This window comes from Tinamus guttatus, unplaced genomic scaffold, assembly GCF_059628265.1.
Source record: "Tinamus guttatus ecotype Peru unplaced genomic scaffold, ASM5962826v1 Tinamus_guttatus_pri_ptg000397l, whole genome shotgun sequence".
NCBI classification, from domain to species: Eukaryota; Metazoa; Chordata; class Aves; order Tinamiformes; family Tinamidae; genus Tinamus; species Tinamus guttatus.
In genome coordinates this window covers 213,261-237,059 of record NW_028288931.1, presented here as the reverse complement: position 1 = coordinate 237,059, position 23,799 = coordinate 213,261, and the positions used below count along the sequence as shown (strand labels likewise).

The 23,799-nt window shown below is 61.5% G+C and overlaps 1 protein-coding gene across 1 annotated transcript; it reads left to right on the top strand.

Annotated features, from left to right (window-relative positions):
* The first annotated feature begins 723 nt into the window (after nt 1-723).
* SLC9A1 (solute carrier family 9 member A1) lies at nt 724-21,872 on the top strand. Its single transcript, XM_088531042.1, has 12 exons — nt 724-1,051; nt 15,046-15,506; nt 16,760-17,010; nt 17,687-17,904; nt 18,301-18,503; nt 18,757-18,846; nt 19,226-19,296; nt 19,662-19,835; nt 19,962-20,076; nt 20,542-20,643; nt 20,867-20,939; nt 21,298-21,872. The coding sequence occupies exons 1-12, from the start codon at nt 730-732 to the stop codon at nt 21,618-21,620; spliced, it is 2,403 nt and encodes an 800-aa protein (XP_088387168.1). The 5' UTR covers nt 724-729; the 3' UTR covers nt 21,621-21,872.
* Nucleotides 21,873-23,799: the final 1,927 nt, after the last annotated feature.

Genomic DNA, 23,799 nt, shown 5'->3' with positions numbered 1-23,799 from the left:
ACACCTCCCTTCGCATTGCACCCACATCTCCTTGCATTGCATCCCCATTTGCATCACACTCCTTTTGCATTGTGCTTCCATCTCCTTGCATCGCACCCCCTTTTGCATTGCACCTTCCATCTCCTTGCACTGCATCCCCATTTGCACCACACCCCCTTTGCGTTGCATCCCCCATCTCCTTGCTTTGCACTTCCTTTGCATTGCACTCCTGTCTCCTTGCACTGCATCCCACTTGCATCTCACCCCCCCTTTGCATTGCATTCCCTGTCTCCTTGCATCGCATTCCCTTTTGCATTGCACCCCATCTCCTTGCACTGCATCCCACTTGCATCGCGCTCCCTTTGCATTGCATTCCCTGTCTCCTTGCATCACACCCCCTTTTGCATGGCACCTTCTGTCTCCTTGCACTGCATCCCCACGTGCAGCCCATTGCATCGCACCCCCTTTGCGCTGCCCCCCCAGGCGCTCCCCCCGCACTTGCCCCCCCCGCCGCTCGGCGCCGCCCCCCCCTCCCGCCGCGGCCCCGGCGCCGCCTCCCGCCCCCCGCCCCCCCGGGCCGCTCCGCGCTCCGCGCCCGCCTCCTCGGCGCTCCCGCCTCCCTCCCGCGCCGCCCCCGGCCGGCCCCGGCCCCGGCCCCGGCGCGGCCCCGCCGGGCCCGGCTGCCTCGTTCCCGCCCGCCCGCCGCCCTATGCGGCCGCCCGGCGCGCGCTGAGCCCGGGCGCCGCCGCCATGGGGCTGCGCGCGCTGCCCTGGGCCCTGCTGCTGCTGCTGGGGCCGCTGCTGCCCGCGCAGGGCTTGCAGGCCGCCCGGCCGCCCGCCTCGCCGCCGCCGCCGCCGCTCCCCGCGGGCGCCGAGGCCGGGGCCGTGACGGCCGCGCCGCCCGCCGCGCCGCACGACGCGGGGCCGCCGCTCCCGCCCGCCGCCAACGGCTCGGCCGAGGGCGCCGCCAAGGCCCGCAAAGCCTTCCCCGTGCTGGGCATCGACTACGGGCACGTCCGCATCCCCTTCGAGATCTCCCTCTGGATCCTGCTCGCCTGCCTCATGAAGCTCGGTACGTTGGGGTCGTGGTCCCGCGGCCCGCGACCGCCTCACGGCAGGTCGGGATAGGAGCTCCCCGCACACCGGGATAGGAGCCCCCTGCACACCGGGATAGGAGCCCCCCGCACACCGGGATAGGAGCGCCCCGCACACCAGGATAGGAGCCCCCCGCACACCGGGATAGGAGCGCCCCGCACACCGGGATAGGAGCGCCCCGCACACCGGGATAGGAGCGCCCCGCACACCGGGATAGGGCTCCCCGCACACCGGGATAGGAGTCCCCCACACACCGGGATAGGGCTCCCCGCACACCGGGATAGGAGTTCCCCACACACCGGGATAGGGCTCCCCGCACACCGGGATAGGAGTTCCCCGCACACCGGGATAGGAGCCCCCCGCGCACCGGGATAGGGCTCCCCGCACACCGGGATAGGAGCCCCCCGCACACCGGGATAGGAGCGCCCCGCACACCGGGATAGGGCTCCCCGCACACCGGGATAGGAGCCCCCCACACACCGGGATAGGGCTCCCCACACACCGGGATAGGGCTCCCCGCACACCGGGATAGGGCTCCCCGCACACTGGGATAGGGCTCCCCACACACCGGGATAGGGCTCCCCGCACACCGGGATAGGAGCCCCCTGCACACCGGGATAGGAGCCCCCCGCACACCGGGATAGGAGCCCCCCGCACACCCGGATAGGGCTCCCCGCACACCGGGATAGGAGCCCCCCGCACACCGGGATAGGAGCCCCCCGCACACCGGGATAGGGCTCCCCGCACACCGGGATAGGAGCGCCCCGCACACCGGGATAGGAGCCCCCGGCACACCGGGATAGGAGCCCCCCGCACACTGGGATAGGGCTCCCCGCACACCGGGATAGGAGCGCCCCGCACACCGGGATAGGAGCCCCCCGCACACCGGGATAGGAGCCCCCCACATGCCAGGATTGCACCCCGGTCTGCTCCGGGAGTGCAGATCCCAGGGCAGGACTCCCAGGCATCCTGGCACAGGGCACCCTGCATCCCAGGGCACCAGCTCCAGGTGCCCCCCCAGCTATCGTGGTGCGGGACCCCTGGGTATCCCAGCCCCCAGTCCCCAAGTATCGTGGGGCAGGACCCCCAAGCGTCCCCAGACGGGGCTTCCTGTACCCAAGTGCCAGCAAATATCCCGGGATAGGAGCCCTGAGCATCCCAAGGCAGGACCCCCAAACATCCCCAAACAGGGTCCCCCCGCATCTTGGAGCACAACCCGCTGGCACTTGGGACAGGTGTCCCAGCACGTGGCCCCCCCACGTCTTGGGACAGGCCCCCCCCAATAACCTAGGGACCCCCATACATCCTGGGACAGGGCCCTGCAGCATCCGCAGGAAGGGATCCCATGGGAGGGCACCTGGGCACTCCTAGGAAAAGCCCCCGCGCATCCCCGAGCGGTACCCGGAGCATCCTGGGGCCGAGCGGGCTCTGCTCCCTGCCCTGCCCTTGGCTCCCGTCCGGGCAGAGCTGCCGCTGCCGCCGGGCGCAGGGCGTTCCGGGTTCGCCCGGTTCCCTCCGCAGCGCTGGGAGGAAGTGGCCGCTTTGTTTCTTTGCTTCCTTTCCCCACCACGGACACCCGCCGTACGTAACCTTGGAGAAGTCACTTCAGACATCCCGGTGCTGCAGCCTCCTGCGCCTTCTGGGGCTGCAGAGCCGGGCGGCCGCTGGATCCGCTGCCCAGCGGCGGCTCCCGGGTCAGCGAGCGCCCGCGCCCGGGACAGGTCACCCGCCCGGCTGACAGCTCTGCAAACGCATCAGTGTTTGTGTGTTGGGGGGAACGCAGCTGTGTCAGCAAAGTGTTTTCCAAACTTCTGCAGCCAGATCAATACCAGCGGGATGATCCTGGCGGGCTGCTGACACCCGCGGTGGGTCCGGCCTCCGCTGGTGCAGAGGTCAAACTCATCCGGCGGCGATTTTGCTGTCTGCGGGCAGCGATAAAGCCTGAAGCACGCGGGCGAAGCGTTAGCCTGGTCCCGTTTTGCTCCTTGATTCCCTTGGGGATTTAATACCGGAGCGTGGACGGCGCTGCCTCCCCAGGCTCGCCCAGCATGGGCTGTTGCTCTGCGCTTGGGGCACCCGCCGCGGAGGAGCGCGCGGGGCGATGGAAGCAGGAGGATCCGTGCGGAAGCCGCTGGAGAAAGGAGGGGCCAGCAGCGCTGGCTGGGGGCCAGCGGAGCCGCGCGCGCCCGCACTCGCGGAAAGGGCTGCTCGCCCGCGGAGAGCGCGGAGCGGCCGCCGCCGCCGGCCCTGCTTTGGGTCCGGCACTGCCGGCTCGCGGGAAGTTATTTGTGGTGCGGAGCCGCGGCGGCCGGTCCTGCGCCCTGGAGCGGTTATGCAAGAGCGCGCGGCCGGGGACATATTTTGGGAAGAGCAGCCCCACAGCTCCGGCCAGGGGCCTTGGGAGGCTGCGGGGGCTCCGCAGAGCCCGAATCGCCCTGCGTTTCCCCGCGCGTCTCGCTGTGCAGCAGCGCCCTGCGGAGCGGCCTCCCGCGCGTCCCCGCCATCGCTCTCGATGCTGCGTCAGAGCAGCAGGGACGACGGCGCCGGCCCCGTGTAACCCTGGGGCAGGTGCCACCCGCTCCTGCCCAACCCGGCCCCGTCCGGGATCCGAGGTGCTGGAGCAGCCAACGAGGCCCCGTCGCCCCCGCGGGCGCTGGCGGCTGCGGCACCCCCGGCCTTCCCGCGGGAGCTGCAGGCAGCAGGAAGAGGCACTTCCTGGTTTTTTTTCCTTATTCCCAGGAAATGCATTAAGTTTTTCAGGCCTAATCAAGACCCGGGGATGTCCTTTCGGAGGTGGTTTGTTGTGGCTACTTTCCTTAATCCCAGCACAGAAGTTGGCACCATTTTACTTAAAATTCATGGCATATTTTAATTCTGTTTAGGAGAAGGAGTTTTTGATCTAGCTGGGTCTTTCTGAAGAAGCTGCTGCTGAGCAAGAGGGTTATAACTGGCCTGGGGCTCAGCGTGGTGCAATGCATTGCCTGGTGGGAAGGGTCTCGCTGGGTCTGGGGCTTTGCTGCCTTCGCTGGGAAAGGAAAACGAGAGCAAAGATTCCTGCTGGGAGCAGTGAACCGGCCCCGCCGAGGAGCCCGCAGGGGTTCGCGTGGGCTTTGCAGGGGCTTCCTTGGCTGCCTCGCAACCCCGGCCCGGCAGGACGGCCCTGCTTTCCTGACTCAGCACTGGCCTTTCGGCTCAGATGGCTCCAGGAGACGTTCAGGACGATTTGGGCTCCGCCGCAGACGTGTTTCCGCTTTGCTGGAAAGGGAAGGGATGAGTCAGGGGTGTAAGGAGCGGGTCGCGGTGCACAGCCCCTTTGCTGGCCGCGGGCTGGGTGCTCAGGGCTTTATTGTGACCCACCTGCCTGTCCATGACCTTGGACACGGTCATGGTGTCCACGTCCACACGGTGTCAGGGTTACCCTCATCTCCCAAGCACGTATTGGCCTTGTTTTCCAAAAGGAAAAGAGCCCAGAAGCGAGATTTCCGTCCCACATTGGGAGACTGCTTGGATTGGGGCTGCCTGCCTGCACCAAACAGCTCCCCTGCATCAAGAGCCTCTAGGTCTCTTGCTCCGTGTTTGTCACCTCACCAGGCAGCTCGGGGGGGTTAGGGACTTCTTAAACCCCCGTGGCAGACACACGGCCGAGCTCCCTTACGCTGCCTTCGCTCCGCGGCGCGTGCTGGGTGCTCCGGTTTTGGTCGGAGCCTGTAGTAATTCCTGAGTCATTGCTCTGCCTGTTTTTTTTTTTTTTCGCTGTCGCAGCGCTCGGTCTTCCCGTGCACCTGGGGCTGTTGTCTGGGGTCGATCCGATGCATGCGGAAAAGCCACCCGTGTGATTGTGGGGCCGGATAAGGCCGTGAGGGGAGGCTGCAGCGACGCGCTGAGCGCGGGACGTGGCGCAGGGGCACGTGGCGCTTCTCGGCCCCGCGTGCCTGGCGCGTTGGGCAGCGCCGGGAGCAGCTCTGTGTCCCCGTGTGTGTCCCCGTGTCCCCGACGGGCGCGAGCGGGGAAGCTGGTGGGGCCTGCAAGCGGGCGATAAGAGCTGGGCAAAGCGGAGGGAAACAGGCTGGAAAAGCCGAGATGGCCCCAAGCCCTCGTGTGCGTCCCCTGTTTGTATCAGCACAGCCTGTTCTGCACGGGTGCCGAGGATGAATAACCAGGATTTTTGAAATACTGATGCAGCTGGCACTACAAAAGTAGAAATTGCCATGCTAATGAATTTAAATAAGTCTCTTGTCCTGCAGACTTGTTGCGTGCCCGCTTCCTTACTGGGGAGCAGTCCAAAAACATGCTGCGGTTTCGCCTCTCTTTCTTGCCATCTCCAAAGAAAACGGCTATGGTGTTTTTGCCTAGTCTGCCCATTGCAGGTGTCTGAGCAGAAAACAACCAAACTGTTCCCTCTAGGGATCCAAGAAAACCATTAGATTAATTAGGGCTGGAAGAGCGAAAGGTTCCTGCTGCGAAATCCGGGCTGGTGACGGAGGAGGGAAAGCCGAGCGTGTCCTCAGTGCGGCGCTGCTCATCACAGCCCGGGCCTCCCTGGGGTGCCGCTGCGTCCATTAGAACTGGCAGGGTTGTGGCTGCGGCTCCCTGCGGCCCGGTGACTTGGCCACCGCAGCGGTATCCGTCATCCTGCGGCGGCCGAGCCCGGGTCGGTGCTGGTTCCGCTTTGCAGGAGGTGTAGCGAGCGCGCCCGGCCTCTGCACCACGAGCTTTCTGGGGTGCCCAGAGGTCCTGTAGAAGTCGGGGGGTGCAGATGTGGTTCCCGGGCTGCAGGGAGGGTGGCGAAATTGAACACTGATGGTTTGAGGGCAAAGCATGTGAAAAAGGGAATCTGTGGGGTGCAAAGGGGAAAGGGAGAGAGGCTTATTCCTTGAGTAACAAGTATGTAAATCTGCAGCGCTGAGGGAGTGGAGTTCCTCTTTTGGAGAAGAGGGAAAGACAACAAAATGTTCTGTTATATAAACTAGAAGCTTGTTTGGTTTGAAAAAGAGTATTTCATTAATGTCCCCTCTTTCCCTCACTGACGTCCGTTCCCCGCGCCTTGTCCTGGTTTTGGTTAGAGGCTGTGGAGACGATCAGAGCCGCCGAGCCCGTCCTGGGACACGGAGGGATTTGGGCCTCTCCCGCGAGCATCGTTCGGGCGGCCGCTCCTGAGCGGAGCGTGGGCACCGAGGGAGGAAACTTGAAAAGCAGCGATAATGAGGATGAATTGCTGCAGCTGCCTTGTAAACATTGGATTTCTTCTTTTTTCCCCTACCCCCATGGTTCCCTAAGGCTTAATTTGTTCAGATAAAAAATGAAATCCATCAGGAACAGTCGGCAAAAACACGGCCTTGCAGAGCCGAGCCTGAGCCCTCGCGTATGGCAGCGCGGTGGAAACACCCCTGCCGCGTGTGCCGGCGGTCTGGGCTCGGGAGCAGCCGCACTCCTTTAACATCCGCGTTGGCCAGTGTCAAAGTGCAGGTGAAGGAGCGGAGAAGCCGCAGCGATGGTTTGACGTGCACCAGGTATCGATGCTCGGTCCCAGAATCCCAGAATGGTTGAGGTTGGCAGGGACCTCTAGAGATCATCCAGTCCAACCCCTCTGTTCCAGCAGGGACACCCAGAACACAGGGCACCTGGCTGCATCCATGTGGGTTTGGAAGATCTCCAGAGAAGGAGACTCCACAACCTCTCTGGGCAGCCTGTGCCAGGGCTCTGTCACCCTCACAGTAAAGAATCCTAGAATCATTTTGGTTGGAAAAGACCTTCCAGATCCCCGAGTCCAGCCGTAAGCCCATCAGCACCGTGCCTGCTAAACCGTGTTCCTGTAAGTGCCTCATCTACGTGTTCCTCATACAGAGATGCCTCTTGCTTCCCGGTGCCCACCGGCGCGCTGCTCCACGCACCGTGTCTTCCGCGTGCCTTGATGGTGAGCTTCCCTCTGTATCTTCCAAGCATCTTCCAGTTGCTAATGCGCTAGTGGAGGAATGGGAATCCGGCTGCGTGTTGTTCTCCAGCTCTTTTACCGGGCAGAAGAACAAATGCATGTTCCTGCCTGCAAACCAAGAAGCAAAATTCAAATCTGTAGGGACGGACGTGCACACACACGTCGCTGTCTGCCAGAAAAGCAAAGATCGCAATCAAAGGTCTGATCACTGCTGCAATGAACGGAGCAACTCCAGCAATGCAGCTTGGGGTTCCTTCCCCAGCACACTGGATCTGTCCCCCAGGCCACCAGCTTTAAGGGATGGGACTGACCACAGGTTCCTTAGAAGTTTATCTAGTGCTTTGAGACCCGTGGGTGGAAGGCTGAAGAGTGCAAAGGGTTTCTTTTTGCAATCAGAAGAGAGCGAATGCGTTTGCTTGGGTTGCCTGGGACTGACTCATGCGCAGCAGAGCACGCAATCTGCTCCGGCTCCAGATGGGCCATGGAAGTCGCAATGCAAACAACCTCCTGGGACCGCTCTGCGATTCCGCTTAATGGTGGGCGGCAGCAGGGAAATAATTCCTCTCCCTCACCAAGCTTGCAAGAGGCGCATTTGTTGACGCGTTGTCCCTCCTGCAGATTTACAGCAGGAATTTTTTATTATTTTTTTTCAGGGCTTGGAATTATCCTGCCTGCAGGAGTCACGGCATGCTAAATCTTAATGACAGATTTGGAGAGAAGGCAGTTTTCTCACCCCATCGCAGCAGGTTTTTAACAGCACAAACGCCACAGGCTTGTGCAGACGAAGACCTTTAAATAGAAAAGCTGGTGGACACAGCCGGGCTAGTGCCCCGATTTCCTCCGGCACTGCTTTTCCTGCTGCCGTGCCCATCCTGGGGGGTGTATGGGCTTCCAGGAGTGGGCATGGACACTGACTTGGCGTCGCCCGTGTCCTCTCTGGAAGGTTACACGGGAGGCTGAAGCGGTGCCTGCGAGGAGGCTCCGCAGCCTCCGCCATCCCAGTCTCCCCGTGTGGCTGCGTCACGGCAGCATCCGTGGAAAGCGGGCGCAGGAGGAGCGGCTGGACGCTCGTGCTGGCGCTCGGCTCGCGGCCGGCGTGTGCTGCGGCGTGCGTGTGCTTGTCTCGCTTTGCAAAGCCCGGTAGTAATCAGGGATATTGCAACTGCCTCCTCCCTCTGTCCGGAGCGGAGCCTCACAGGTTGTTTCCTGAAAAGCTTTGTTAGTTTTTCCTGCCCGTGCTCCCCACAGGAAATCTGCCCTTCCTGGGAAGGGCGATTGGCATCGGGGAGGTTGCGCGTGGTTGCCCTGGGGTGACTTGGGTTTGACCTGTCCTGCGGCTTCGAGCCCAGCACGAGCTGCTAAACGCTGCACCATGCGTGAAGGCAAGAGGCTGGAAAAGCAATTGCGGTCTCATTAGGGGATTGTCCGGATACAAACTCTGGATTCGGATGCTGTTTTGAAGAACTACTCCAGAGATGCTCAATCTTTACATTAAAGAGAGCAAAGTTTAACTTTGCACCGTGCTGGCCGTGACGCGGGCAGTTTTGCTGCAGAGCTCCCACCGCTGCAGCCAGCGCTGCCTTGACCCCTCCTCGCGCAGCTATTTGTGGCATTCAGCGCCTATTGTGAGAGCTAAAGAAATCTGGGAAAAATAAGGCCGGTGAGCAGTTATGTTTAGCTATTCCCTGGTCCTTGAGCACTTTTCTCTAGACTCTTTATTATTAGGCCTTCCCAAAATACCCAACTCCAGCTGCTTTACATGTTCTGATGCAGTTCAAGGCTATAACCCCAACCGAGGATACTCTTGCTCTATGGAAAATGCAGTTTCCCAGGGATGAGAGAGCTGCGCTGGGAAAGGCCCTGCCCATGGCAGCCGGCTCCGATGGGGAAGGACGGAGCGGAGCTCAGCGCAGCGGCAGCCGGAGCGACGTTTCACCCAGTCGTGCCGGTGCCTCCGCATCCCGTTGGCCTGATGCCACGAGGTGGTAGAGGCCGTAGTGTTGACGCCTTCACAAAACCCTGCGCCGAGCAGGCCTGGAGGTTCAAACGGGTTTGCTAATCCCAGCCGGGGGTTGGGGAGCGGCCCTGAAACGTGCCCGTAAGAGGAGCGTAAGCACCGAGTCGGGTTCGGAGCTCCTGGGCACCCTGCACTGCCTGGAGGTTTTTAAATCAGGCAAGGTCAGGGTTGCTTCTCTCTAGCTTTTTGTTCAGTTTTGCAGCGTTTCCTTGTTTCTGGCCAGTTTTTCCAAGCTCATCCGAAGGAGGACGTGGTGGTTTCACATGCTGTTGTCAAGTGGGAGCATTGGCACCCCAGGGTCCTGCTACGCTGCAGCTCGCCAGACCCTGCAAGAAGGTGCAGGAGCAACATCTCCTCCAGCAGCACCTCCAGTTGCCCCCATTTTTCCTGCTGTGTGACGTTCCTGGGCTATTGGGCGGCAGTCCAGGGCGCAGAGGGCTTCTCCTTCTCCAGGGGGCAATCAGATCTTGGTTAATATCTGTTTTTCTTTGAGTGTGTCCTTGGCTTTTCCTCTAGTTTGAAGGAGAAGCCTTATCTAAACGCAGGGCTGGAAATTAGGAGCTGTGAGTTCTGGCGCCTGCTTGGGCAAGCCCATTTAATGCCTTTTGTCTTGTTTCCTCTCTATAGCAGCGAGGAAATTAATACTGCTCCATAAAAGAGTCCCAGTTGAGCTGCTAATTTCTTTTGAGTGCTTCAGAGATGAATGGAGGCTACGTGCCCTTCGCAGCCTCCGTGCCCTTCGCAGCCTCCGCGCTCCCTGCTCGGAAGCGTTTCTGCTCCCTGCTCCGTGCATGGTCCGGCTGCCCGGGGGCCGCGTCGTCCCCGTTTCTTTGCTCTTCGGGAGCGAGGCAGTGTGTGTTTTCAGACGTGCAGGGGAAGGATGTGGGGACGGCCGGGTGGTTTGCCGAGCTCGCTGGGCCCTTCCGGCCCCGGCTTACGGGGAAGGCGGCAGAAGGGGCAAACTGCAAAGGGAGCAGCTGCCCCGGGCTCTGCACCGGAGGGGCTCCGGGAGCCGAGTCTGGACTCCCGGCTGTGCTTGAAACACGCTCAGTCCTTCCCGGGTGCAGGAGCTCCCAGTCCTTTGCCCTGGATGAAGGGCCCTTCCCTGCTGCACAGCCAGGGAAGCAGCGCGATGCCGGAGGCTCCCGACGGGCTGGCACCTTGCGGCTGTGCCGGGGTCCCACCAGCTCTTGCTCCCGTTCATGCTGCTTCCAGCAGCTCGTGCAAAGCTGGTGTGCAGGTCCCTGCAACGCTCATCGCGGGCTGGTGCCCAACAGCATCTGCTCTTGGACTCATTCGCGGTGAGCTCGGCGCTGTCGCCGCGGCTCTTATCTGCCGCGCCAGGGTCCGAGCAGGTCGCTCCCCGTGTGCTCGTGGGCGTCGAGGTTGGACACGCGGAGCCGGCGGCCGTACCAGGCAGCCCTTGGTCCCCTATCACAGGAAACACTCCGTGCGCCGCCGGCTTGTTTGCTGTGCAAAAGAGATGAAAAACAGGGTGGCTGTTTGAGCAAGGGCGGTCGGCAAGGGGGACGGCAGCGTCACACGTAAAGAAAATAAAGGCGCTGCCTTCAGCAACTAGCAACGGACTTAATGGCTAGTGACCGCTGCACAGCAGCAACATGGGTCCAGCAACGTTACGTGCCACCCAGTGACAAGATGTTGGCCGTGATGGCACGTGATGCTAAAGCAGAAAGTGTTTTAGGCAAAGCTGGGACCCCACGCCAGGGTTGCAGGTTGACGGCAGCAGTGACGTCGGGGCTTGTGAGAGGCAAGGGATGTAATTTAAGTATCATGGTTTTACCAGCTCCCCTTACAGGGCGATGTGAGCTGTGGCTTTGCTCTATTTTTAGGTGGAAATCATCAGCTATTTAATTCCCTCCCAGCAAGTTCAATTTCCAGCCCTTCCCGCGAGAGCCCGGCGCTCCGTGCGCTCCGAGCGCGGGTGCCGGGTGCGCCTGGCTCGCTCCGCGCGCTCGCCGCAGGCTGCCTGCTCCGCGTCTTTGCAGGCTGCCCGATGCTTCATCTCCACGTCGCAGGGCAGACGTGCTCCGAGGCAGGGCCAGGGCGCAGTTAAAGCGTCACTGACACATCCCGGTTGCAGCAGTGGCCGAGGGCCGAGCATTTCCCTGCTCCGCGGGGACGAGAAAACCCTGCTCTTTTTGGGGTGTAGAAGCAATAAAACGAAGCCGCAGCCAAAAACCAGCAGCGTGACCTGGGTTTTTCCCCAGCTGCCAACGTGGTCGGGGACTCCAGCTCTGCCTGTTCCTCGCACGCAGCCGCGGGGCAGCCGGGCAGGCGGCGAGGAGGAGAAGCGCCGGAGCGGCAGGCGGCCCGAGCGCGGGGACAGATGTCCCTGCGGGTGCGGGGACGCGGTGGCGTGCCAGCTCCCGTTGGCTGCTGACGCGAGAGCTAACGAGGCAGCGGCGTGGCAGGAGAGCTGGCGGCAGCATCTTCTCCTGCTCCTCCATCCGCGCGGCGCCCTCAGCCTGCCCAGGGACTGGTCCCGCGTCCTCCAGCCTGCGCTACCTTTTACTCCTAAATAAGAACAGTGTCCGAGCCAGGTTGTGGGGATCCTAGGGCTTGGACCCTGCCCTGAGCCACCAGCCCTCCCTGGTGGCCCCACAGTTGTTTCTAAGGGAAAGAGAAGTCGGTGCAGGTGGAAGGAGCAGCTCCGTGACCGCTGGGGCTGGAGCCCCGTGTCCACGGCGCTGTCTCACTGCAGACATCCCTGCTGCACAAGGGGCTGGCGATCCGAGGGGCAGCTCTGGTTTGTGGGGGTGTTTGGGACTGCTGGAGCGGGCAGTGTGGGGAATCTTGCCTTGCTCAGCATCACTGGGGAGCTGGAAGTCTCCAGCAAAGACATCCCGATCCCTGCCCCATCTCCCCATGCGGAGACGTGCGCGGGCGGCAGCTTCCCCGGCTGTCCTGGTGGTGGAGGGAGCTGCTGGTCCGGGCGCCGCTTGCTCTGGAGTGGGACCGGGGGTGACTTTGCAGCACGGGGGTTGCATCCATCAAAGCATCCCCGTGGCCGGGCTCCACGTAGCCCCCTGCTCCCTCAGGAAGCTGCCTGTGGCCACCCGCATCCCTCCCTGCACCCAGGGGAACCCGTGCGGCCCGTCGGGACCGGTACCTGAAGGGGTTAAAGCGGCCTTTGGAGGGGGCCCTGGTGCTGCCGAGACACGTGGGGCCGCTCCAGGCAGCTCCGCAGTGTCCTTCAGAAGGGCAGCCCGGCCGCGCACGCCGGCTCCCCGCGGCTCCAGGGCTCCCGCGCGGCACCTGCGGCTGCAGCGAGCGCGGGGACGGGGGGGACCAGGTGCCACTTTGCTGCTGCTCCCATAACCCCCGCGGAGGGGTTGCTCTTTTGCAAGCGCTCGGATTTCTCGTGCCTCCACGGGCGTCCTCCTGGAAGCAGCCTGGCTTTTCCGCAGGGCTCCATGCAGGGACACGGTGTTTAACCGTGAGGGCGCCGAGCCGGGCGCTTTGCCTCCGGCAGGGTCGGGAATGGGTGCGATGCCCTTCACGTGGCACCGGTTTCCCCATCCCGGCCGAGTTTCCTTGTGGGACCTCGGCTGCCTGCCTCGGCGGCCGCTTTCTCCGCATTCCTGCCTCGGTTTATCGCGTTCAGGCGGCGGCCAAGCCAAGTGTGTGAAGTGGTTTTCCTTCTCCGTTTCATGCTGTGGCTTTTTTTTATCCCTCGTTAAAGGAAGGAACATTAACCCCAGGGTGGCAGCTGCATTCTCCTGCTGCTTCTCCAGGGGAGCTGGGGCTGCAGCCTGGGAGCAGGGGGATTTGCTTTGAACCCTGCTGAGCCCCTGCAGCAGGGAGCGACTGCTGCAGAAATAAAGCGTGGGATTTTTTTTTTTTTTTAACCTTCCCAACAGCAGGATTTTTTAGGGGTCTGAGTCATCCTGCGCTCCGGAGCGGCGTCACGAGGGCGGTGAGGAGCGGGTGCTGCGACACGGGCACCTCGCTGCTGTGGGGGACGTTGTCCCCCTGCCCTGCTGACGAGCAGGGGCTGGGCCGTGCGGGGCCGCGCGGCCGGAGCCAGGATGGGAGTCCCAGGCATCTCCCAGCCCTGTCCTGGGAAGCCAGGGATACGCCCGGAGGCTTCACCTGCTTCCTCTCCCCATAAACACTCGAGTGTTTAATTAAAAGGCAATTAAAAGTGTTCTTTCCACAGTGTTTGGGGGAGATCTTTGTGCGAGGGGAGTGGTGCCAGAGCTCTGACTAAGCCTGACCTTGGATCCCGTTCCATATGGAGCCGGATTACTGCGGCGGAGCGGCTGCGGGAGGGGACAGGAGTCCCAACAGAGCAGGGGAGGGGGATGCCGGCCAGGCACAACCCTGCGGGGGCCATAGGACACAGTCCTGGGGGATTCGACTGGGGAGTTCTGGAAAACGGAGTGTCTTTTGCACCCTTTTTTAGCCAGCACCCAGTGCCAAAGGTGGATTTGAGGGAGGCTCCGCAGGCTGCAGCTTGGGATCTGGGGCCACACACTCCTCCGGGCATGTCCCTGGTTCTGCCGTGGGTGCCCAGGCCTCTCTTCTATCCCATTCCCGAGTGCCGATCCCATACGGTGGATTTGAGTCATTGGGATCTTCTGGCTGCTGGATGGAGCTTGTATAACAGCCCGTCCGCGCTGGTTTAACCCAGCTGCTGATAAGGAAGGTGAAAAGCGCACCGAGCTCCGAGTCTTTCCCAGGCTATCGGAGCGGGAGCAAATATTTGCCAGGCGCTGCAGCGGCCAGGTCCACGGGCAGAGGAGCCGGGTGCTGCAGGGACCCTCTGCAGCCCAAATGGGACCGGCACCAGCCCCGTGCCAGCGCTTGCAGCCTGCGTCCCCATCTCATGTGGCATCTGAGGCCGAAGGCCACGTGCAGGCTCGCCTGCTTTTACAGCCTTCCAGCAGCTTTCGTTGTTGGAAATCTCTGATTTGAAGGCTGCAGTTTCCGCCGATGCCCGATGCCCGGCTGGAGGTGCCCACGGGCTCCCAGCTCTGCTCTGCCGTAGCCTGCGCGAGCCCCGGCTTCCCTGGGGATCTCTCTCCTTCTCCACCTTGCTGGGGACGTGGCTGTGCTGTCCCGCTGGCCCCACCAGCCTGCAGGGTGTGTGACATGCGTGGGGAGCATTTGATAGGACTCTTAACGTCTGCGTTTCCCTGTCCTTGTTTGCTCAAGCTTGCAGGGTTGATGGTGACTCAACGGTTCGTGCTTTTTGCTGCCGTGATGTTTCCTTATGCCTTTGATAGCAGAGGGACTGTACAAAGGAAGGAATTGGGGGTGATGGTGCATGGGCTGTGCTCGTAATTTGGGAATCAAGGGTCTCCCTTAGCAGGGAAATGGCATCTGAAGGGACTTGTCTTCTCTTGAGGAGGTCACAAAGACCAGCAGGAACCCACTGGGTGCATCCCCGCGGCGCCGGCCGCGCTCTCCGCTCCGTCGCAAAGTGCAGATGGCAGAGCCGCCCGTCCGGAAGGAGCTGAGGAATGCGGCGCTGGGGGTGCCAAGACGAGCTCCTTGTGCGAAACCGCTTCCTCTGCCAGGGAACAAATGGGCCTTACTTTGGAATAATAATTATGAAGCCTGGGATATTAGCCAGGAAAATTCAGCCCCCAAATCTGCTGTGGGGCTCAGTGTACTTGGCCAGGGACCTGGTTGCAAGGAGTAGCTCCGCTCTGTGAGGACGTGACTCTCATCACATGTAACGGAGAGGTGCAGAGCAGCTCTGGTGGGATTTGAGCACCTATGAGACAGGAGCTCTTGCAGAAGCCGGCTCTGCTCTGGGTGGTTTCTGACCTGTGAATAAGCAATGCCAGGATATGTGAGCATGGTGAGCCTGGTGTCCATGTCACAGCATGGGGAAGAGAGGGATGGAGGAGGGAAACTGAGGCACGCAAGGAGCTATGAGCTTGGAGTGCGGAGGGAGCTGGCAGCAGAGCTTCCTGCAGACGTGTCCTAGTCCATGCAGCAGCCTCCGGTGGCCTCACCAGCGCGTGTCTTACTCTGTCCTCCTCCTCTCCAGGTTTCCATGTGATTCCCTCGGTGTCCAGCATCGTTCCTGAAAGCTGCCTGCTCATCGTGGTGGGCCTGCTGGTCGGAGGCCTCATCAAAGGCGTGGGGGAAAAGCCCCCCATCCTCAACTCAGAAATCTTCTTCCTCTTCCTCCTCCCACCCATCATCCTGGACGCTGGCTATTTCCTGCCCTTGCGCCAGTTCACGGAGAACCTGGGCACCATCCTCATCTTCGCCGTGGTGGGGACGCTCTGGAATGCCTTCTTCCTGGGCGGCCTCATGTACGCCGTGTGCCAGATTGGCGGCACCGGCCTCAACCACATCGGCCTGCTGGCCAACCTGCTCTTCGGGAGCATCATCTCGGCCGTGGACCCCGTGGCCGTGCTCGCCGTCTTCGAGGAGATCCACATCAACGAGCTGCTGCACATCCTGGTCTTCGGCGAGTCCCTGCTCAACGACGCCGTCACGGTCGTAAGTGGGGCAGAGCAGGCGGGTGGGTGGTGGGGATCAGCCACGAACACGGGGTTCTCTCGGGAGCAGCGTCCCGGGTGGTGGCACCGGGGTTGGCAGCGGTCGCTCGTGCAGGCCGAGCCGTGGACGGTGCCGCTGCCAGCCGAGCCGCGGCAGCTCTGCTCGCCTCTAACCTTTTGCGGGTGCCAAGCTAAAGATAGCAGCTTGAGACACCCCAGAGGTGGTTTAAGGTTCTGCTTGGCTGTTTGGGGAGACCAAAAGCACGGCCAGCAAGGGGAGCCTGACCACTCGTTGCCTCTCTTGTCCTCCCCAGCCGCAGGATGAGGGATGAGAGGGGAAAAGCCAAACGGATCCACTTCCCTGCCCCTGGTTTGTGGCTTTTGGCTGGTTGCGGGGAGCAATACCCTTACAGGGACTTTTGGGAGCTTTCGGGGACGTCTGTGTCCAGGTGTCGGCTTGGCCAACAGTGTGGCCTCCTCCTCTCCGCAGTGCTGACCTCTGCATTTCCTTCTAGTCCGTTGCTTTTTCCTGGCGCTTCTCCCATATCCCATCTGTCCGCTTCCGAGCCGGCTGCGCAGCCTGCTGCAGAGGGGGGCGAGGAACGTGCTGTCCCAGGGCAGGGCTTTTCTCCTCTCTTGGCCCGGGGCTCTCAGCAGGGTCTGTGTCCCCTCTCCCATCGCTGGGGAGCATTTTTGCCTTCTGCTGTCACGTCTGTCCCCCTCACAGGGCCTGGCACTGCCTGGCGAGAGCTGGCACCTTGCCCTCTTGCTGCTCGCAAGTGTCACTGTCCTTGCAGGAGACTCAGAAACCAGTTCCCCTCTGCTGACGCTGCTGCATCAGCTTTTCCTCTAAAATCTGCCCAATAAATATGTTGGAGGTGGGAGATGCAGCCCATAGACTCCTCCTATGAGTTTACCCTTCTAGCTACAAAATGACTTACGGGTTTGAGCTGTTGCCTGTGCTGAGGTGGGCAGATGTCGGGTTTTCTCTGCGTGTAGCTGTCAGGTGTCCTCAGCCTGGACCTCGTTGCTTTTTGGAAAGCAGAAATAGTCTCTTGCTGGGTCTGACCTTGACAAAAGCCCTTCCTGGAGCAGCGGTCTGGACTCATCAGGGATGTGTGTGTGCCCTGCTGGGTACCCATGTCGGTCCCTTTGCTGCTGCTCCCAAGGATGGTCATTGCATAGGGCTCTTCTGAGGTGAGGGTGCCGCTTGCCAGTGAGCGGGTTGAAATCCTCTCTCCCTTCTGCCCCCAGGTCCTCTACCACCTCTTTGAGGAGTTTGCCAACTTTGAACAAGTGACCATTATCGACATCATCCTCGGCTTCCTCAGCTTCTTCGTGGTGTCTCTGGGCGGCGTCTTCGTGGGCGTCATTTACGGGGTGATCGCTGCCTTCACGTCCCGCTTCACCTCCCACATCCGCGTCATCGAGCCCCTCTTCGTCTTCCTCTACAGCTACATGGCCTATCTCTCCGCGGAGCTCTTCCACCTCTCTGGCATCATGGCGTGAGTTGGTCTCGGGGGACAGGAGGTGCTCAGTGGGTGCTGAGGACCTAGGGAGCCTGTTTGCCCCAAAACCTCAGCCCTGCAGTAAGTGCCATCTCCACCCCAGGGGCCTCTAGGATGGTGGCTTTTGCCCTGGCTGGGTTGATAACACAAGGGCAGCCCCTTTGCAGGTGCCCAGCACCCATGTCCCCAGGGAACACTGTGACAAGCTATTTTTCTCACTATAACTGCATCATTGCTGCCCCACTGTGGTCAGCATATCCCCAGTGAGAGCCAGGGATGTTTGGGATATGCAGGAAGGTAGATGAGAAAAACATCTCTGTTGAGCTGTCCTGCAGATCCTGCAGCACTGGCTGCCTGTTTCCCATTCTCTTGGTCCCGGGTAGCAGGCAGGGCCTGCTGAGCTCTCAAAAACACCATGGTTTTTGAGCTTGGTTTTTGAGCATGGAGCTGCCATGGCTCCATGCTCAATGCAGTTGGAGCTGCCTGGCTCTAACACTTGCCTCCACCCTGTCACAGGGAAGGAGAAGCCTTCTTTGCCTTCCCTCGAGGGCCTGCCTCATTGCAGATGGCCCTGCCCTGCCCTGGGCTTTAGTACAAAAGCACAAAATGCTGCCCCGGGGCCCAGTGTTGTGGTAGTCCCCATGGCTGCTGAGTGCCCCAACCTTGCTTCTAGGCTCATCGCCTCCGGCGTGGTCATGCGGCCCTATGTGGAAGCCAACATCTCCCACAAGTCCCATACCACCATCAAATATTTCCTCAAGATGTGGAGCAGCGTGAGCGAGACCCTCATCTTCATCTTCCTGGGTGTCTCCACTGTGGCTGGCCACCACTACTGGAACTGGACCTTTGTCATCAGCACGCTGCTCTTCTGCCTTATCGCAAGGGTTTTAGGTGAGGTGCTGACTTGGGGCAAGGCCTTTGGGAACAGTCCAGGTTCCTCTTACATGATAAGGCCCAAGTCCACCTTGCTGGAGAGCCTGTCACAGATGGAAATGGGATTGACTGGGTGGACACTGCTCTTCCATGGGTCTCAGACCTTCCTGGTCCTTGGCCTTGTGGAGAGAACAGAGTGAAACCAGGTTTGTGCTCAGCCACAACTTCAGAGCAGGCAGATGTGGCCTCTGTTGTGGGCCTGAAGCTGGTGAAGCTGCTGACTGAAGCTGGTGGTGGGGCAGCCATGCAGGGCAGCACCCACCTGTGCCCATGGCCTTGAGACTATGGCAGTGCCCCAGGTCCCTTTGGGTCATCCAACATCCACTCACCCGAGGCCACTTCCCCATTCTGTAGGTGTCCTGGGCCTCACCTGGTTCATCAACAAGTTCCGAATTGTGAAGCTGACACCCAAGGACCAGTTCATCATTGCCTACGGGGGCCTGCGGGGAGCCATTGCCTTCTCCCTCTGCTACCTCCTGGACTATGAGCATTTCAACATGAGGGACATGTTCCTCACCGCCATCATCACTGTCATCTTCTTCACCGTCTTCGTGCAGGTTGGTGGCACGCCACTATGTAGATGGGAAGGGGGTGTCCTGTGGGTAGCCCGTCCATATGGAGAGCAAGGACCATGTCCCCGAGCTCCATTCTTGACCCTGTCGCTCTCCCCCCTCTAGTTTGCAAAGCTGTTCAGGTCCTCTGGCAGGTGACACCGGCAAAACGGAGCCCTGCGTGGCTGCTCCTGCCTTTGTGCTTTAACCTCTGCCGTGGGGAGAGGTCTAATCTGCCCTGGCTGTTCCCATTCCTTAGGGCATGACCATCCGGCCCTTGGTGGACCTGCTCGCGGTGAAGAAGAAGCAAGAGTCAAAGCGCTCCATCAACGAAGAGATCCACACACAGGTAACCCGCTGTGCCAGGCGGGCCCTTGCCGCGCGCTTCGCTTCGCCGCCTTAGCCCTCTTCTCTCGGCTTCTGGCCACCTCTGCTGCTGTAACCGGGCAGCTTTACAGAGCGGGAGCTGCCCCTAAGTCGGTGCCAAGGTAAGCGTGGATGGAGCAAGGGCTCTTCCCCGTCTGTGTCGTCTGGTGCCTGCTCCGACCCAGAGCTCCCACGTGTCTCGTAGTGCGGCGCCCGGCCGCGTAGGAACGTGCTGCCCTCCCGAGGCCCGTCCCGGACCCACAGCCCTGAGCTCGCACCCTCGAGCATCGTCACCCAGCGTGGCGGGACGAGGGCGGCTGGTGGCCCCGCGAGCCACCGCAGCCCTGGGTTTTCTCTTCCAGTTCTTGGATCACCTCCTGACCGGGATTGAGGATATCTGTGGTCACTACGGCCATCACCACTGGAAGGACAAGTGAGCACAGAGCTTTTATGGTGGGACTACGTGGGTGGGATGGGGGAGGTTTGGAGCTGCCACCTGGTAGCATCCCCAGTGCATCCCCCCGGCTTGTCCAGCCTCGTGCGCTCCCCCCAAGGAACTGCAGCCCTGGGTTGGGCGTGCTGGAGGCTGCACCTCTTGGCTCACAGCAATTGGGGAGCCACCAGCATCTGCTCCCTGTGAGACCTGCAGGAATTGAGGACCATCCAATATTGACCCTGCGCTTGTGGGGAATGGTCTCCTGGTGACCTGGACTCATCCCGGCGAAGGGGACAGGGTGCCGGGGCAGAGAGAGATCTCACCTATCACCTCTCCCTCCTTTCTGCCATGTCCTTGGGAAGGCTGAACCGCTTCAACAAGAAGTATGTGAAGAAGTGCCTGATTGCGGGGGAGCGCTCCAAGGAGCCCCAGCTCATCGCTTTCTATCACAAGATGGAGATGAAGCAGGCAATCGAGATGGTGGAGAGCGGGGGTATAGCCAAGATCCCCTCGGCTGTCTCCACAGTCTCCATGCAGTGAGTTCCCCGGCCTCTGCCCATGCTGTGCTTCCAAACAGCTCCCAATCCCACTCCGGACTGCCTGCTCCCTGCTTGCCACCATTTGGCTATGCACATGATGACAACTCTGCTCTATCCGTGCAGGAACATCCAGCCCAAGATCCTCCCTGTGGAGCGCGCCCTGCCAGCCCTGTCCAAGGACAAGGAGGAGGAGATCCGGAAAATCCTCCGCAACAACCTGCAGAAAACCAGGCAGAGGGTAAAGTGTCCCGCGGCACCGGGCCCCTGTGCCATGCACGTCCCCTCCCCTTCCCCGACACTGGAACTCTGCTGTCTCTGCCTGGGTGTCCACTCTGCTCTTGGCTGTAACTGGGGCCTCCATCTCCTGGGCTGCGATCCTGTGCTCTGGGGGGCTCTTTGGGGACACGGGGACATCTCTGCTGAGCTCAGGCCCCCTCCCATCAAACTGCAAACCTGTCTGGTGGGCTTGGAGAGCAGCAGATTCTGCCTCTCCCACCTGCTCCAAGGCCTTTGCCGATTCGGGGCGGCGAGGGATGGTCTAGGGAAGGGGGGTGTCCGAAGTGGGCGCACGTGTGCGGTCCCCACTGGTGGCTGCAGCATCCCAGGCAGTGCCCCATCTCCAAGGGAAGCAGTGCTGCAATCTTCCCATGCCTTTCTGTGTGTTTTTTTAACCTCTGTGTCCTTTTCCTGGGGCCCTTCTCAGCTGCGATCCTACAACCGGCACACGCTGGTGGCCGACCCCTACGAGGAAGCCTGGAACCAGATGCTCCTGCGGAGGCAGAAGGTCCGACAGATGGAGCAGAAGGTGCCGAGGGGACTCCAGAGTGGGGGCAGGCAGGGAAGGACGTCGATGTCCCGCCCGCAGAGGGTACCCAGGGCTCAGATGGTGGCAGGGGACTCGGGGCCAGGACCAGGGCAGGGGAGACGTGTGCGAGTTGTCCGGATCCCGTGGCTGCTGCTTCCCTGGCCTGGGGGTGATTCCAGGCATGGAGCATCCTCATGCCGCCCTCCCTGTGCTCCGATTGCAGATGAACAACTACCTGACGGTGCCGGCTCACAAGGTCGATTCACCCACTATGTCCCGTGCTCGCATCGGCTCAGGTACGGAGGGACCAAGCGGTCAGATTCCCACCAGGGAAGTCGGGAGGGAGGTTGGGATCTGGGCACATCCTGCAATCCGGGATCAAGAATGCAGCGCTGTGCCGGCACATGCCAAGTCGGCAGTCAGTCGGCAGAGGGCAGCTTTGGTCCTTGCAAATCGCATGTCTGGGGCTGGATTACCCTGCACTTTTCCAAAGAGGCAGTGGAGGCCAGAGAAACCACAGGAAATTGGAGAGAAATTGGAGACTAAACATCCCTTGGACAGCCTGAGCCCCTGCTTCCCTGCGGGAGCCCTCAGGTTATGGGTTTGCTCGGTGCCGGCACCCCGGCTCTCTGACATCCCTCCCGCCTCCCCCAGATCCCCTGGCCTACGAGCCCAAGGCGGACTCGGAGAACCTGCCCATCATCACCATCGACCCGGCCTCGCCGCAGTCCCCCGAGTCCGCGGACCTGGCGAACGAGGAGCTCAAGGGCTCCAGCCACGTCTCATCCTCGCCCGAGGAGGATGAGGAAGGGCTGGTGATGCGCCCGAAGGAGCCGTCGTCCCCGGGTACCGACGACGTCTTCACGCCGGGCGCCAGCGACAGCCCCAGCAACCAGCGGATGCTGCGATGCCTGAGCGACCCGGGGCCACGGCCGGAGCCGGAGGAAGGGGAGCCCTTCATCCCCAAGGGGCAGTAGCAGCCGCGCAGAGCCGCGCTCACCCACGTACGGAGCCTCTTTCTTCATTCGTTCTTCTTTCTTTCCCCCGCTCCCTTTTTTGGGTTCCTCCGTCACCACACGCACCGGGTTTGGGAAGGGGATGGACAGGGACTGCCAAGACAGCTCTGCCCAGCGAGCCGCGGCCAGGGCGGGATGGACAGTCTCCGCTCCGGGAACGCCGCGCCGCCTCTCCAAAGCCTGCCTTGTTCAGGAGCAGAGCGCCCGGAGCCGGGAGCCGCCTCTGCTTCGGAACCCAAGCACAGACCACTTCACCTGGGGCCCTTCTGGGGCCTGCATGGATGCTCCTGTGCCGCAGGCGGGAACGTCTCCGCCAGCCTGGGAATGTCTCCTCCAGCACTGCATTTCACGCTGGGTCTTGTTCAATAAGTATCTATAGCCATGCAGGGGGGACGCAGGTGCCCCCGCGCTTCCGAGGCCCCTCCGGGCTGCTCTGTCCCTCCTGGATCGCCCGGCCGCGGGGGCTGCTCGGCCCCTGCCCCGCGCCTGCCTGCGCCCTGCGCTTCCCGGGGCAGGGAATGCCAAAAGCACCGGGTGCTCCTTAACCAAAGACCGCCACTGAGTCGGATGTGCAGGGGGCCACAGCCTGCAGATGATTGTATTTCGTTTTTTTACTCTGTGTGTTTTTTTTTTCCTTACCTATCCCCTAAAAGTGCTTGGGAAGAGCCAAGGGTCCCCTCGGAGGGGACAGACGGGGTCCTTGGCTTGGAAGGAGCCGGCGGCTGTCAGCTTGGCCGGAGGGAGCAGCGAGCGGTTGGGTGCCCTGCAGCCCCTCTCCGGAGCGTCGTGCCCGCTGTGTCCCCCTGCGCCGTGCCTTGTCCCGCGGCACCGTCCCCGCCGCTGCTCACTCTGCGCCCGCGCTGCCTCCAGGAGGGAAAAAAAAAAAAGCAATGAAAATTCTCTCTTGTTTAAAAAGGGAAAAAAAAAAACACATGTAAAGAGAATCTTGTTTTTTTTTCATGAATATTCTAATAAATTAATGTTAATTTTTAGCGGGTTTTTCTCTGGCCGGTCAGGCGTCCAAACCCTGCAGCTGGGCTTGGCCATCACTTGTGGGGACAGGGAACATGTCCCGATGCCTGGGTGCCCAGAGAACCGCCAGAAACCTCCTTCGAGCTCGGCAGCTCTCCAAACTTGCCTTGCCAATGTTCCTCCTTTTGAATTTTGGGGAGAAAGGAGGGAGTTTGGGGCATATTCCCTGGATGTGCGGCCTCCGTGGTCGCTCATACCTGAACGTGTTCCCTCGCTGCAAATTACAGCTCTGCCGTGAGCAGGCGGTGACTCAGGTGCCAAATATCCAGCGCGCGTCACGGCTGGCCTTGCTCACGCGCTTAAAATTCCCGCCGCCTGGGGTCGATGGAGTCTCCGGGCCGGGATTCACCCCATGCGCTGGGATGAGCTGGGCGGCCAGCGTCACCCCCCTCTGTGCGACTCGGGGTGTCTCGGCCAGCAGGTCACCCCGGCCATGTGGGATGCGGGATATGGGGCTGCTGGAGCGTCGTGCCCCTCACGCATGCGCCAGAGCCGCACGTGCGGCCGCCCTCTCAGTTTTGGCCATTCCTTAAATGTGAGAAGCCGCCAAGCAAAGGCATTTCCAGGATATTCTGGTTTCTCTCCCAAGGCATGAGTAACTTTTCTTAATGAGGACAGACTCATCATCCCTGCGGCGCGGGGCCGGCACCGCAGAGCCACGGCCAAGGAGCGCGACGGGGCCGGGGCCGGGGCCGGGGCCAGGGCCGGGGCTGGACTGGGGCCGGGGCAGCCCCCGCGTCCCTCCCGGCTGCGGCCGGGCTGGAGGAAAAGCAAAGCCCCGGGAATCACGGCTTATTCTCCCAGCTCGGCGGCCAGCCCAGCACGCGCCCCACACTCACCCGTGGCCACCCGCTGCCCATTTCGTTGCCTAAAAAGCCAAGGGCCAGGGCGCTTCCTGGACCAGTCACTCCCCGTGCATCACAGATGCAAATCCTGGTGGTCGGCAGCCCCGGAGCCCCGTCATGCTGCCGAGCCCGGTGACATTTTGCAGCCGCCCCGGGGAGGTGACACTGCCGTTCCCCAGCCCTGCGTCACCTCGGTAATGACACCCTGTGCCGCGGTGGTGGCTTTCATCCCGCGCCCCCAAGCTTGGTGGCTCACGACACCT

Bases quoted from the DNA above. Each gene is read 5' to 3' on its own strand.
- SLC9A1 (XM_088531042.1), top strand. From the start codon at position 730: ATGGGGCTGCGCGCGCTGCCCTGGGCCCTGCTGCTGCTGCTGGGGCCG. The intron at 19,297-19,661 runs GTGAGCACAGAG...GTCCTTGGGAAG, and splicing joins CATCACCACTGGAAGGACAA to GCTGAACCGCTTCAACAAGA. The intron at 20,077-20,541 runs GTAAAGTGTCCC...GGCCCTTCTCAG, and splicing joins TGCAGAAAACCAGGCAGAGG to CTGCGATCCTACAACCGGCA.